The sequence below is a fragment of the Pleurodeles waltl genome, chromosome 12 (genome assembly GCF_031143425.1).
Source record: "Pleurodeles waltl isolate 20211129_DDA chromosome 12, aPleWal1.hap1.20221129, whole genome shotgun sequence".
NCBI lineage: Eukaryota > Metazoa > Chordata > Amphibia > Caudata > Salamandridae > Pleurodeles > Pleurodeles waltl.
Window position 1 is genome coordinate 528,166,846 of NC_090451.1, and position 16,257 is coordinate 528,183,102.

The 16,257-nt window shown below is 43.8% G+C and overlaps 1 protein-coding gene across 2 annotated transcripts in view; it reads left to right on the plus strand.

The window, feature by feature from the left end:
• HYDIN (HYDIN axonemal central pair apparatus protein) overlaps positions 1 to 16,257 on the plus strand; it is a 2,122,366-nt gene that overhangs the window by 1,553,042 nt on the left and 553,067 nt on the right. For both annotated transcript variants that reach the window (XM_069217473.1, XM_069217472.1), the window contains one exon: positions 9,643 to 9,815. In XM_069217473.1, the coding sequence (XP_069073574.1) occupies positions 9,643 to 9,815 (173 nt within the window). The remainder of the gene's footprint in view (positions 1 to 9,642; positions 9,816 to 16,257) is intronic.

Consider the following 16,257-nt stretch of genomic DNA (forward strand, 5'->3'; position numbering starts at 1 on the left):
CTTCCATAAGGACAGCACACAAAAGGAGGCTTATTCATTTTCCTGAGTTGGATCTGTTTGGAACAGCACTTACAACCACACCTTCTGACTCTAAACACGGAAGACATGCATCTAAGGGATCATCAGATCCTGCTGAGGATCAATCTCCAAAATAGAAAAAAACTCTACAGAATCTCAGTCCTCATCGACGTAAATGAGACTGTTGGTGGCGAGACTTTCCGTATTGACGGTGACAATACTGTTGATCCCATCAGCACTGATTCTGATGATGCTGATTCTGTTGACACTGGAACCGTCAGCGAAGGAATCAGCGATATCGACTGCAAAGCTGATGACGCAGTGCCGTCAATTACCATTCCATTAACATCCGTACCAACATATGCAGTTCTCACGCCTCTGCTTTCACCATTAATGTTATTAGCAGTACCACCATAGCAAAGTTTGCAATCTGATCATGGAGAAAAGGCAAGTTTGCAGACTGTATAGAGTCCAAAAGAATTGAATGTGAAATATATCCTAGATTTTGGAGATAACATGGAGGAAAATGACTTTTATTCAGACCTTGATTACTACCACAATAGTGTTAATCATGCTTCAAGGTGTGGTATTCCTCCAAAAGACACAGACCCCCTCTGAAGTTTTTCAAGTGCCTATGGCTTTTCTGACTACATTACAACAAATAGTGGAAACTTTTCAAGCTACTGCTGTTTCAGCTAATCTTCCTCCACAACAGCTCCCATCCCCCCCAACCACCACCTCCAAGGGCATTAGCCAGAGTGGTTTAAAGACCAAAGGTTCCACTAGCGCCTGATATATAGGTGACATTGAATACAGTCATTCTATCTATACCGATGTAGATGAGGAAGAAGGTGAACTTCACCCAGATGACAAAGGTCAAGATGATAGTATGACCCCTAGAGAAAGGGATGACACACCTGTCCCTCAAAATCAGATGTATGTTTCCAAATTCTATTCTCTGTTGGAAAGAGCTGCAAAGACGTTTAATCTTCCAATGAAGCCTGTATAGCAACAATGTTTTCTTCACAAGTTCAAAGAGCAATCTCAGAAACTTATAAGAACTGTTCCAGTCTTGGATTTTATTTGGTCAGAAGATCTTAACCCAATGAAGAATCTGGCTACAATTCAGGCGATGGTGCCTGACCTGGAGAAGAAATGTAAAGCTCTGGAAACAGCTCCTGCTTGTCTTACCGGCATACTAAACCAGATTCAGTAATCTCCTCTGTGGCTCAAAGAAGGTATAAAACGCCACTTAGACCTTCCTCCGGTCTGCCACTTAGGGATAGTAGGCGCATAGACAACTTAGACAAAAGAATTTCATCTATGACAGCAACCTCCATCAAGTCTGCCAACGTTTTGACAATATTAGGGTGTTAAGATTGCAAGATGTGGCATGATATTGTACTATTGTTTGATCTTCTCACAGAGAGAACGACAGCAAAGCTATCCTTACGGAGGGAGAACTAATTTCTTCTTTCATTTTTGCAGCAGTGAATGTCTCGAATGTATGATTTCACCAATGTGCAGGAATGTTAAGAAGGCAAGATTAGTTGAAGTGCACAGCCTTTTGTCCTGACATGTATTCAGCGATTTTGGACATGCCCTTCAACGGCCTTATGCTTTTCAGCAAGGATGTGAATTAGGAGCGTCATGGTCTGAAAACATATATACAGAGACTTCCAAGGCTTTGGGTCTCTTACAGTATTGCAGATTCGGATATTCTAATTTTAATGCCTGTCAAAGATCACAAAGCTTTAGAGGAGTATTGAACCAGTATGGAAATCAACGGTCATATTATCCTCAAAGACAGATCAAGATTACTCCTCCAACCAGAGTCAGAGGCGGTCCTATGGGAGATCATCAGGGAGAAATAGAAGCGCTCCCCAGTCTTGCACAAATGACAACCAGAAAAGAACTTGACTCTCTGCTACCCCCCTTCCCATCTTTCTCACTACAATTGTAGGGGGAGAATGTGTCTGTTTTCTCACACTTGGGAGGCTATAACATCAGATAAATTGGCAAGGAAAACTGTTCTTATAGGTCGTCTATTGAAATGTATCTAGAGATCCACCATGAATTCACCCAAGAAGGAATATAATTTACATCTACAGGAGTTTCAGCAGGAAAAGAGCGATAGAGGTTGTCTTCAAATCAGACCGAAACCAGGGGGTTTTACTCTCAAGTTCTTTTCTGATCTAAAAGAAAATGGGTCACTGGAGACCAATTCTAGATTTCAGATAACTAAACAAATTCCTGTAGAAACAGTCTTTCTGGATGGTTGCCCTACAGGAAGTCCTTCTGATGCTGCAGGGAGCAGATTTCATGACCTCCCTGGATCTTCAGGATGCATAGTTCTACATATCCCTTCATCAATGACACAGAAAATAGCTGTGATTCCTGGTGGCGGGAAAGCATTATCAATTCAACACCCTTCCTTTTTGGGCTTCAATAAACCCCTCAAATCATTATGAAGTGCCTTGCTCTTAGCTGCCTTCCTCAGGTGAGAATGTCATCAAGTGTTTCCATACCTCAACAACCGGCTTGTCAAGGCTCCATTGAGGAAAGAGACAAAAAAATTTACAGTGGCTTGCATCACTGTTGGCAAATTGTGTCTCACATTATACAGAGAAAAATCTTCATTGGACACCCCTACAGAGATCAATTCCTGGGTGCATTACTCAGTAGGCAACTAGGAAAAACCTTTTGATCACTAGAAAAGGTGAAAAAGGTGCAGAGCTTAGCAATGTACGTCTCTACAAAACAGTTGAAAACTGTAAGGCAGTACAAATCCTTCCTGGGTTTATTTACATCATGCATAGGCCTTGCTCCCTTTTGTAGACTCCGCATGAGACTCATTCTGAAAAAATATTTCCTCCCAGACAGCATTATTTTTACCCCTGAGAGCTCCGTCTTGTTGTTTCTACAATGAGGCGCCGATATATAAAGTGTCATTGCAGCATCTTACTTGCACGGCAGCCTTCCCAGTGCCCATTACATCATCCCACAGAGTACTACACAAGATTCAAGCCCTATCTGCAGTAGAACCCTATCTACTTTTTCATCACAGATGTGTTGTCCTAAAAATGTCTTTCTTTTCTTTCAAACGTACAATCTAACATTAACCTAATGATTCCCCCTCGCCAACCCTCCCTGATAAAGATGTTTCTCCCTTCGCTTGATGTTTAAAAAATCTTTAGGTTTCGCTTGAACAGCACTTGGGTCTTATGTAAGCTAAACAATTCTTTAATTATCCCCACGGTTATGGCTTCTTCCAAATAGTCCCTTTACAGATGTAGAGTCTTATATATTACTCTATGTTATACAATTGGCAACAAGCCTCTTATTTTTCAACTGGAAGTCATTTGACACAGAAAAGTATCTACTAAAGCTTGAGTAAGGAATATTTCAGTGGCAAAGGACGGCAAGGCAGTCACGTGGAATCTATCCACACATTCACTAAACGTTACTGTTTGGATGATGATTCTAGAGCTGACACTAATTGGCCATGCTATTCTAAAGATTCATTTTCGAGTAAAGTTCTGTTTGTCCTTGTAATTTATTAACTGTGTTTTCTGCTTTTGATTGACAACCGCAAGTTTTTAGGACAAGCTTGGTATTCTGTTCTATGTACATGACTATCCGTGCAGCTCTGACGATGCAGGAGGACCTGTTAGTTACTTATAGTCTTAGTTTTGTATCATAGGTATCTTCACTGAAGTTATAGACAACACCCTGTCCTTCCCAGTTTGTCATTTTTGTATGGCAGATAATAACTGTTATTAATTTTCTTTACATATCTCCTTTAAAAAGAACTTAGCACGTGAGGCGTCTGCCTGGATGGTGCATGCTTTGAGATTGAACCTTCTAGCTTTTTTAATGAGCTTAGCCTGCTTTTGGTCTTGTGCACTTTTAACTTAACAGGCCCCTTTTCCATGATGTTTTCCTTCTCTCATATGGGGGTTTCAGTGTCAGTTTTCTTGCTTACAGCACAGGTTACTGTTGGTGCTGCAATGTTGTCTTATGTGATGTTCAAATATGGTTAGTAGAGAGAAACAGTTAATCTAGGGAAGTTTGGCTTGCCTTTTGGAAAAGGGCAGCTATTGCCTCCAATTCAAGACATGGGCTATGTTTTGTAAAAGATGTTTGCCAGTTTGCCTTCACCCAGGCAGGAATATTTTATGTCAATAACTTGAGAAGACATCCTATATTGCAGAAGTATGAATACATGTAAGTAACATTTCCACCTTCTCTTTTCATTCCTTGCTCTTTTCCATGGGCATTTCATCAAGGAAAAAAGGAGTTGTTTTCTCTTTCTTTTATTTTGTCTCACATAATTGATTAAGATTTTGAAAGTGTTTTTATGTTTTACCTTAATTGACAGCCATGCTGAAATCATTTAGAAAAATGTTTGTTATTTTGTGTATATACTTTAATTTCCTTCAATTAGACTTTAGTTCGGCTTTTGCCCTAAAATCAGATAAAACAATATATAAAGTCATACAATCATTCAAACTGTAAAATTATGACAAGAAGTTAGGAAGTCACAAAGGTATAGAGCCAGGAAGCATATGAGGGAGGCACCATGCAAGTTAAAATATAGAGCTCTGAGACATACTTCTATACTATAGCACGAGCCAATAGTCCCCTCATAAAAGCAGCATAAGGTTTGTGAGATCATAGAAACAGCAAAGTACAACAAAGCTCACATGAGCCTTGGGGACTAGGTGCTAAGCATAGACCGGGGCAACCATTTCCTGTCTATGTTTCCACATAAGAAAGCGGGAAACAGCTCATACTAGTGATTGAGCAGTGTCTGCCTCAAATATCCTAGTTGCAATTTTATAGTTGCTGATACCCAGATTGCGGCACAATGGCAAAATCCACTTCCTCCTGCATGCATTATATTGCGGGCAAAAATACAGGACGTGGTCTACAGTTTCCCTGGCCGCAGGGCAGAAGGGACAGCATAAGTCATGTTCGGCATATGCAAGGGGACATTGCCACTTGACAGTGAGAGATCGGAGTGGGAAGGTCCCAACACGGAATGTAAAATAAAGGGATCTGGCAGCTGGGGGCTCAGTTGCATCCATATACTCTTCCAGGTAATAGGTACTATTAAATTCAAGCGCAAGGCCAAGGTGCCTACCCCCCAGACCGCTGTGATTTGCCACCAACATGCTTCCAATACAACTCCTTGAGCATGGAGTTGGAAATCCTATCTGACATTCCTGGATGTTCCCCCTTATTCCGCACCCAATCTCTTTGAGGCAGCACCTGATGAACCACAACCGTGGGATCTTTGTGGCCCTATGGAGTTTAAAATCTCTTCTAAGCGCATCAGAAAGGGAAACAAATCTAGCGAACACCAAATCCACCTCCAGTACAATACATGCCTAAATCTGACTCTGGGGACCAAAGGACAAGTGCCGCAGTCTGATCTAAGTGGCACTAATGGGCGGCCGACAGGAAGGTTGTTAAGGAGTCAAAGAAAACCTTTTTTCTTTCATCACTTCCATATCATTGATATTGTCGTGCCCCAAAGTTCCCCACCATACATGGGCCACCCCCACCCTCCCCAGAGCTTGCAGGTAGTAAATTTGCAATGCAGGAGTTATTGCACGTAAACTAGATCCCTTCAAAGCTCTCAGGATACCATCAATACAGTGTTCCAATCTAAGTTTACACTTTTGGATCTGGGGTGACCATCCAAAGTGCTCGCTGAGGGTAAGCCCCAGGTACTCGAACGTGCGAACCCTTTCTAGTGGGGAACCGTTAAGCTTTGGGTGAGATCTTGCTGTCTGACAGGGATTCAGAGCCATGTATTTGGTTTTGTTGAAGTTGATCTCCAACCCTCTCTACATGCAGAAGCACCAAAATGGTCCAACAGATTTTGGGTGCCAATTGGGGATTTCAAGACCACTAAGGTGTTATCCGCAAACTGGAGTGCCAGGACCTTCCTATTAGCCAGACGTGGGGCATCATGGTTACACAGCTCTAAGTTAGCTATCAGGTCATTGATATGTAGCAGAAATGGGGTACGAGCCAAGACACATCCCTGTCTAACCCCTGGGACTCTGGGATGTTGTCTATCAGCTCCCCAGCAGGCCCATATCTGACCTGCGCATAGTTGCCTAAATGAAGCCGCCTCCTGAACACATCAAGCAAATATTTCAGAACCCCCAATTGTGTTTCGACTGCCCACAGACCCTCACTGGGAATTAAATCAAAGGCTGACCATTGGTCAACAAAAATAACATACAGGCGCCCAACCCTTAGCGTTGACATACTTCCAGTAAATGAGTTGCAATTGTAGCACTTGGTCAATAGTGCTTGACCCAGCCCTAAATCCTGTTTAGAGAGGGGTCAGCACTCCTACATCCTCAATTCAGACTTGGAGTCAGCTCATCAAGATGCAACTAAAAAGCTTCTGCGATCTGTCAATAAGTTTAATTGGGCGATAGTTCGACGGGACAGACTTAAGGCCCTTCTCATAGATTGGCATGATTTCAGCCTCTGCTCAAGTCCACAGCATGGCGAAACCCATTCATGATATTATTTAAGAGGGGAGCAAAATAAGGACACCAAATCACCTATCCGGCTTTAAACGAGTTCCCCAAGCACCTTCTCAAGCCCTGGTGTTTTCCCTGGTGTGATCCAGTCAATTGCAGTGGCAGCTTCACTTGCAGTAATGCGGCTGGGAGCACTGTAAGGCTGGTGAGAAGAGGCAACTATAGACAGGACACTATAGGAAAGACACTCATTTGCCCAGTCCCCAAGGGAACCCAAGCCTCCAACATGCGTAGCCAAGGTCACATCCTCAAATCCCTACTGGCTAGTATAGAGCAAGTGGTTGGTAACAATACTAGTTTACTCATCCCCACTTCTTGCGTATACAGATGTGAAAAATGTTCACCCCAAGCTGTTTATATTACTACACAGTGGGCCTGCAGGGGTTGAACCCTTGTTGGTCACAATTTGCTAAAAGGAGCAATGGTCTCTCCCCCTAAACAACACCAAAAATGCTTCCCACCTAGTGATCTTATAATCTTGTTTGGCCCTGCCCAGTACATCTTTGTGGGAAACTCCAGTTTCCTGTATTGCAGCGCTAGTCCCTCCCTTAATAGTAGCCATCAAGGCCCGCCTATCTAACTGACATGCCTTTGTGAACCATTTGGCCACAGGAGCCCGTTTTGGAAGAGTCCTAGCTTGTACCAAAATAGATTCTTAATGGAGCAGAACAGGGAATTGTGAATATCATTGAGATCTTCCAATGATGATGCAACAAGCAAACTCCCTCCTAGAGCCAAAACTGCTTCCAGAACTGTAGCAAAGGCCTCGTACAGTGTTGCCTGAATAGTTTGGGTAATGGCAATGAAAATCCATCTCAGCCTGCGTTGGTTGCTATGTGGCGCAAGCCTCCTATCAAAGGGTTCTAGATCATTGTGACGGAGTATTGTAACCCAGTGAGCACACGGAGAGGTTCAAGGCATTGTGGTCAATATCCTGCCTAGGTACCACCTCCATGTCAATTACTAGTGACCACAGCCTTACATCCATCAAGATATAGTCAATGCGACTAGCCCCACCAAGCTGATTGAAGGTAACATTCCCCTGTTTATCTGACAGGGATCTCCTGTTACACACTCTTAGACCATTATTGAGGCTAAAGTTATTAAGTTACAGAACTGCAGTAGATCACTTTTTAATCAGTTGAAGTGTGAGCTCTGGAATTGACCAGACCTCATCTTCTTCTCCGCTAAGTGCATCACTAGCAATACAGAGAGGTTAGAAGTTACAATTAAAGTTCCCTTCCACAACTCTAAAGACATCAGCCGGAGGGACGAGAGGTGCTTATGAATAATATCAATAACAGCAAGACCAGTTGTGTTACCTTCATGCCTACAATAGACATTGTACAAATATAATGAAAACCTATCAGGAAATTGCAAAAGTACACAACACATCTGGAGACCCAACATCGATAACTTTAGAAGTGCAGGCCAAAGTGGTTGTCAGCCAGATTACAAGGTCGCCTGATGGATTGCCCTTCCCTGAGAACTGAGCAGGTAGATCAAAACTAGCAAACCCAATCCTAAAACATGGCTTAACAGCCCAAGTCTCCTGAAGCATGCACAAATCGAAACAATCCATAAAGCTACCCTGCTCAGGGCATGCCAGCTTGTTTTTAATACCAGCAAGGTTCCAGGAAATAAGCTTAGTGGGGGGGGCGGGGGGGCACCAAGACAGTAGAATCACCACCAGAATAGACACTTTGTGTGTATATAGCCTTGCTGTATTGAATCATTTTCTCATGCAAGGAATGTGTCCACAGGTCATCACACATCTCAGAGTGTCAAAAAACAAATGCCCTTGCACACCAATTGGTGACATGCTTCATCATTGGCCAATGGTCACGCCAGGCCGGTGCTGCAATGGGTGACTGGCCCCAGAGGGGATCTTTGCCAGAGATCAGGACTTTAATCAAAAATAAATTAAAAAAACTGCTACTCCCTTGCATCAACATTTTGCACAATATGTTGCTGCAAGGGAGTAGTAGCATCCATGTATTCCCAAAGGGTCCGTTCCGGACATTAGGACAATTCCTGACAGCTTGTCAGTCAGACATATATATTTTTTTACTTGAGCCCTTTTTTCCTTCTTAGTGAGGACTAGGTTTTTTTTCAAGTCCTGAAGAATCGCCACAGATCTGTAGGGAATAATAGGCAGAGAAACATGTTGACCATGAATCCTGTAGTGTAGAATACGGGTCAATTTTAATTGCTTTCTTGATCCAAAAATCTCCTGCAAAGAGCCCCTCTGGGGCCCGCCAAGCATTGCAACGCTGGCCTGACATGCAGCATTGCCCAATGATGAAGCATGTCACTAATTGGTGAGTGAGGGCATTTGCCTTTGACTCTCTGAAATGTCTGATGACCTGCGGACACCTCCCCCAAACCGCCACCCCCCCAAGCAAATTGGCTACGGCTTGTCTCTCTTCATTTCAGAACTGTGTACCTTGTATAGTTTAATGTTGAAGCTCCAGTGAGAGTGTACACAGAGCCGTCCAGTTCCTTCTTGTTCCTTCTTTTGCTTTTTACCACCACTAAAGGTAAACAGCAGATATTTTGCTGTTAGTACTTTTCTGTTTCTCATAAAGCTTTGACTTTCTTTAGATTTTTGTCAGCTGACTTTATGGTGTTTAGGTCAATTTTTTTTCTGACTCATCATCATTTCTACATCACGTTTGGTTTCCTTGCTTTGAAATGTGCTTTTTAGCTGACATTGAAGCTTTACGTGTGTGATTAAGATCCTCCACCCCGAAAAAATATATATACTTTGAGTTATGATTGGTGCTGAGACAGATATATATTTGAACAACTTTTTCAGTGCTGGATAGGCTTCTAAAAGTAATTATGAAATGTATGTTTGTTCCTTCCATCTTTTTTAGTTACAGATTGGCTTGTAAACTATAGGCAATGTAGTACTTGCAGTAAATATCCAATTAGACAGGGTTTGTGGGCACAACTAGCTTTTATCATTTTTTTAAAATATGATCTGATCATGCCTAATCGTGCTTCTATAGTTTCTTGAGCAATTTTTTTTTTTTTTGCTTGTACTTTCCAGGAGCTGTCTCTGTGGGCGTATCCAACCACTCCAGGTATAATTGAGGACAATGTGGTGTGCTGCATTAAAGAGAACCCTGAGCCCACCATTTTCAGGATCAGCTGCCAAGGAGTACGACCAGAGCTCGAACTGGATCGCAAGCAGCTACATTTTGACAAAATTCTGCTGCACAGGTTAGAGTCGGCCATCACGTTGAGTGAGCTGCATTGGTATTTTCCTAGCTTCATGTTTCATTATAAAATATTTCCATTCCCCATCATCTGTTAGGGAGTTCTTGATAACCTATATTAAAAAGCAGTATACCTCTACACCTATCAACCACCTTATATGACCCGAACTGTAACCAATCAAAGCACTAAGCACTCATCTTTATTCCTTGTCTGACGTTCCTAGTGACAGCTTTTACACACCATATCAGTGTTAAAAGAACTCTCAGGAGATTTGTTCCAGTTTATTTTGAAGGAAATTGTTATAGAACATAATTTTTTATACAATCAAGCACTTTCAGCGCACCAGCTGTGAATGAGAAGTCATCCAGGGATTCTCTTTTCAAGAGATGTGATAAATGTGGTGAGAGGAAAGATACACAGGAATTCCAGCATGGTCTTTGTATAACCTGCTTGTACCCGGATCACAATGCAAGATACTTTGATCTGTGTAAGTGTTTTGCAAGGCTGGGGAGAATGCATGCATTTGTGCTTTCTGCAGGCAATGTTTGTTGTAAGATCAGAGGAATCAAAATTAAAACCTGGCCCACCAGACCACAAAACAGGACTACAAATAGCAGAAAAACAGCCCATACACTGATCTGTGTGACCAATCCTATAGGCGCTGCCAGGATGTCCTATAGGCTGGTCTGACCTGGACATGTTTGCAACTCATGAATTACAAACGTCAGTTGTTGCAAGGAGATGGCCTTGTCCAGGATGTAAACGGGAAAGCTTTCACAATCAGTTTGAAGGGAAAATGTTCACAGTGGTTCTTCAAACTGCCAATTCCCACTGCAAAGCCCTAGAACAGGCTTGGAGGAAATCCAAGAGCCAGGCCCCCAAACACATTACAATATTGTCATTAAGCACTTTTGGCATCTCATATGTACCACCCATCTGAAAACTACACCTCTGAATTGATGGAGTTAGTTATTCCACTAAGGAACGAATTCCATTGTTAAAATTCTCCATAATCCTGATGTATGCAGTGAAAATATCACCCCCTTCTCAGGAACTACGTGACAACGTAGCCGTGTTTTTTTCAAGACAAAATTCTTAAAATTCAAACTAGCTTTTTTGTCTCCCTCTGTGCTTACTTGGTAGATGTTCTAACTTCCTGTTATGTTTCAACAACCTGTTCTTCCCTCTCGACTGATGGCCAAGCCGCACAGTTCTCTTTTCACATCCTATTAAATCTGGCCCTCCTTTTGACCCCTGTCCTCAAGTACTCACCTGCTGTGGATACCCATATGCACCCTATAACTAATCTATGCAATTTTAGCTTAATTAATTTTGTTAAGTCTCTCCCGCATTATTTTTGGGCAACCGCAAATTCCTGAAGGATGGAGCAGAGCAAAGAGGAACTTGTTGTTTTATCCTTCTGGCAGGAAGGGAGATCTGCTTAAAATGGGTGTCAGTCCCCCCTTACCCTCTATATATAGGAATTGACTTAATGCCCTCTTCTATATGGCAAAAATAGATATAAAGGCGGGTGGGCCTGAGCAGAAGCAGACAAAGGAGAAGTTATGGGCCCCCCTACTGGAGTGGGGGGGGGGGGGGGGGGGAATTCAGAGATCTTGGAGGGCCGGTGAGGATCGAAGTGGGGGAAAGTTGAAGATGAAGTCCAATGATTAAAACACCTGTGATTTCACTCTCCAGCCACGCTGGGTGTTCCTAGAGAAGGCTGAGTGAGTGAGATTTGGTTCCTCTGGTTTAGGCCATCTCCATATTTTAGAGGGTAGGAAGGTTGTGGTATGGAGCTACAACTTGAGGTTTGAAGTGCATGAGGACAAAAAAAAAAATCTTTGTTTAATTTGAGCCACAGTTAATCTACTTGATGAGACTCACACACCACACCATGGAAACTGCAGTCTTAGCCATATCAAATTATCTAAGAACCATCTTAGATCCTGGTTCTGTTAGACCTTTCTACTGCTTTTGAGGCAATTCCCCACTATACAAATCTACTCTGTTTTTTTTACATTGGCATATGTAAGTCTGTCCTTTGGCTGGCTCAGTTTCTTTCTGTGAGACTAGACATAGTCGATATCTCTTCCGCTGTTTCTGCCTTTTACTGCCATAGTTTCCTGTAGCATTCCTCATGCTTATCACTTAGTCCCATGCTATTAAATATCTACTTTGGCCTTCCCTTGGAGTTGCTCATTTCCTTTGGCTTTAAAAATCATGATGTGATAGACACTTCTAGCCGTAAATGCCATACCTTTGAATATCCCCAGGCATCACTCTGGATCCAGAAGATTTGCAAGCAGTACCCTGCACACTGGTAGGTGGTGTCGTTCGGCTCTGCGACAAAGTTGTCCACGCTGGAAATATGACATGTGCCATACCTCTATAGGCACCATCTCGACTGGTTTAAGTCAATTATTTTCTTACTGTGCCAGGTAGCGCTGATCTAGATTGAGCTACCCCTCAATCACTTTTTTGACTGGTGTTTTTCAACTTTTTGATGACTTTTTGAGATTTCATCTTCTGGTGTGAGGATGTCACCCAAAAAACTGGCTGGTTTCAAACCATGTAGTGCCCATCATAGGAAAATGTTGGTGACAGACCCCTACTTGGCGTGTTTGTGGAGCCTAGAGCTGGGACACGACTCGCAAGGAATGGGAGGGCTGCGACACCATGCACCCAAAAAACGCTTAAGGCACAATCCCTTAAGCTCTTCGCAATCCGACGTCGGTCGACTCCACGACGTTGGAGGTTTCTGTTTGAGTGGGAGGTCCCAGGACTGTTCGCAGAGCTCTTCTCAACGTTCTTTGTCGTACTCAGTCATTATGGAAGTCAGGTAAGTTCCACAAGCACAAGAAGTCAAAGAACTGCAAACACTCTTCGACTTCCCTGCGTCTGTCAAAGTCATCCGACGAGATGAGGAAGCGTCTGCACTCCAGACCCATCAAGTGGGGGCTGACCCTGGGCCCACTTTGCATTTTCCTGATTTTCCCAGAGCCGAAGCAACCCCTCCCAGCTGAAGGAATTTTATAAGGCCAAGTGCTTCATCTTTGGATGGCCCAGACCCTCTTTAGCGCCTTTGGTCCCCATGGGCACAGGAGGAGCCTCTACTGAGACCACGCTGGCAGGTTCACCCTCAGCACCATTCGGGTCCTAAGGATCCCTTGCTGGATACAGAGTGGAGCTGCGGGCGAGACTGAAAACTTCCTAGGCGCCCACTCCAGTGCCAATGCCCCTGTCTGAGCCATCCTCATCGTCATTCCCGACTCCAACATGGAGCAGGATGGCTGTTGTCTGAGGCTGCATCCGGCGCCGACTGAGGACATCCTTCCCAGGATGGAGCCAGTGCTGTATTTGATCGATAGGCCTGGTTAGGGGGACGTTTGGGAGGGGTCTATGGACCCTTAGGGAGAAGACCAGTTGAGGAGGACAACTGGTATGATTAACTGGGTAAAGCCAGTGTGTTGGACAACTCAGCTGACAATGGGCTGGTTTCCCCTCCTACTGCGGCTACAGAGGAGGAAGCCTCTTTTGCAGTGGTGGTGCATAGGGCAGCAGGGTCGTGGGCCTTAAACTACCCTCAGTGGCAGGCAAGACTAACATCTTGACAGAGGGGCCTTAGCCAGAGGTCACCCTCTCAGAACCCTACCTTTCATTCAATGAAGTCCTTACAGACATCTTACTTGGGTCTTGGTCCAAGCGCTGCACAGGAGCTTATGTGAGTAGGACGATTTCCTGCTGCCATTGCCACCGCTCCTGTGGATCAGAGTTTCCTTACCCAGCACCCCACTCTAGATCGGTGGTTCAAGCCTTCTCATCCCAAATTCACCCTTATGCGTTCCCTACTACTCTAATAGATAGGAAATCCAAGAGGCTTGGACACCGTTGGTTAGACAATTGTCTTTTTCCCCCACTGGGTAAGAGAATGTTTTCTTACACCAGCTTGGCACAATGGTCTGTGAACACTGTGTGCCTATTGGATCGTTATTTCCATGCACTATGGGATTTGGTTGTGCAAGAGCTGCCTGTGGTCCCGGAAAAGGCGTGGGCCATACTCCTTCTGGCTGGTGCAGATAGGAGAGATGCAGCACAGTTCTCCATCAGATGTGGACTTGTTACGATTGACTCACTGGGTAGAGTGATTTCAATGTCAGTGGCACTGCTGCGGCCCATGCTTGGCTGAGAGCATCTGGTTTTTCAGGGGATTTCTAGGCTTCCCTCATGGACATGCCCTTTAATCGCTGTCACTTCTTTGGAGACTAGGTACATTCAGCACCAGAGTTCTTCAAGAACAGCAGGGCTACAGTGTGCAATGGTGCATTTGCATTATCTTGGGCCCAGCAGGCCTTCTAGTTTGAGCATTGTTAAGGGTTACCTGTCCACCATCTCGACAGTCTTGCGATTGTCAGCCCAACCTTCTCTTTTTAAGTTACCTGTTGTGGTTAGGTTCTTACAAAGGCCTGCACCATATGTTCTCACCTATGTACTTCGTCCATCCAGAAAAGAGTAGCGACTCCACTACCTGCACCCAAAAAGAGTGTTGTCATTCGACCTTGACTGCACAAGAGAGTTCTGGGTGGGTGATCAACTATTTGTGGGCTATGTGGGAGCAAAAAAAAAAAAGGGAAAGCTGTACAGAAAGAACCACCTCATGATGGATTGTCTTGCATTAAGATATGCTTTGCATTGGCCAAGAAACAAGCCTCATAGGGCTTTCGGGTTCACTCTGCCCAAGCCAAGGCTATGACCACTGTATTAGTGCATGGCATTCCTCTCCTGTACATCTGTCAAGCAGCGATATGGGCATCACTGTACACATTCGCAAACCAATAGTGCATAGACACTCAGGTCCGTCCGGATGGGTACTTTGCCTGTTCAGTCCTGCAGGACATTTTGGTTTACTCGAGTTTACAGACCCACCTCTGGGGAGATAATTGCTTGGGTAGCAATTCAAAGGTAAGGAATCTGCAGCTAGAAGTCTCAATCAGGTGAACAAAGTTTTTACCTTCCGTCTTGCCTTATCTGGTAGAGGTTCTATTTTGCCACCGATTCCTTGCCGACCCTCCTACCCTCCTTGCTTTGTCAACCGGTTCAGGTGTAAGGGGGCACTCTTTTCATGGCCTTAATCTTTTCCATACCAGTGATCAGTTCTTAATGTGTATCCATGTACCTCTTGTGGAAAGTTGCAGAAGTAACTGACGTCAGCCCGCTGAGGTGGCGCCTATATAAGTACATTACACGGCACTTTTGGTGTGGACAACGTCAACGTCGATCCAAACAACACTACCTACCGGGGTGCATGGGTACGGATCGAAAGTCTTTTGGATCCAGTCTGACACCTGGGGATATTTAAAGGTTAGGAATCTTCAACTAGATAGCTTTTACCGATAAGGCGTTACTGAAGGTAAGTAACTTGTTCTCCTATGCCAGTGGTAACCAGATTATGGTATCTATCGCAGATGAAGTCTGTTCCACCCAAGATCAGGTTTGCTCCCCCCATGTCTGCAGCTGCCTCTTTTTAATGAATAGTAACTTAGTCGCGCTTAACAAAGATCTTAACGTTAGCAAGCCACCATAATTTTGATTGTCCGCTTGCTGGCCCCCTCGAAGCTGTACCTACAGCAGCTTTCTGCACTACAAATCTGGGCATCTTATTTCACTCCAATCTTTCTTTTTCCCCTCAGGTCACAGATGTTGCCAACATGTATTTTACCTTCTTGAAAATGCTAAAGAAAGTTTTTTCCTCTTCTACACATCTCTTCCCGCAAAAGTCACTTAGGCTGTTGTGGCACCCCACCTTGATTATAGCAGCTCACTCTAATGTAAACTCGTCTACTCAATGTCTTCAGGTTGTGCAAACCCAGTAGTCTGTCTGATCCTGAACTAACCTCAGCAGGAGTCTGTGCACCCTATCTTAAAAATCTTCACCTTCTCCCTATCCAGAAGCGCAGCACTTCTACAGTACCCCACCTTGTGCACAAAGCCTTTAACATTTCTGTCCTAGATGCACAAGGAGCAGACTTCTTTCCTTATTCTCCAGCTTGTACTCTGTGTTCTTCTACTGCTTATCTTTTTAAGTTCTCCTTCTTTTTAAGTGCAACTGTATGGGATACTGGTCTTTTTATTTTTATTCAGTCCTCAAACTTGAAGTCTCTGCCTATTCCATCAGTAACATCTTGCCTCTATTCAGGAGACAGCTGAAAAGCTAGTTATTTCAATCACTGTACCCATTTGCTGATGCCTCTTTACTGTCCGAGCATGGATGCTCTTTTTGGGTCGCAGAGTGCTTTCTAAGATTTTTTGAAGCCTTACACTATGTAAAATAGAGAATCACGTTTCTGTTTTTACTAGGATAAAGCAGTTCTTAGAACTAAGCCAAAGTTAGTCCTGAAGGTGCCATCTTCATTTTGTTAACTTGTTCTACCAGCCTTTTTTTCCA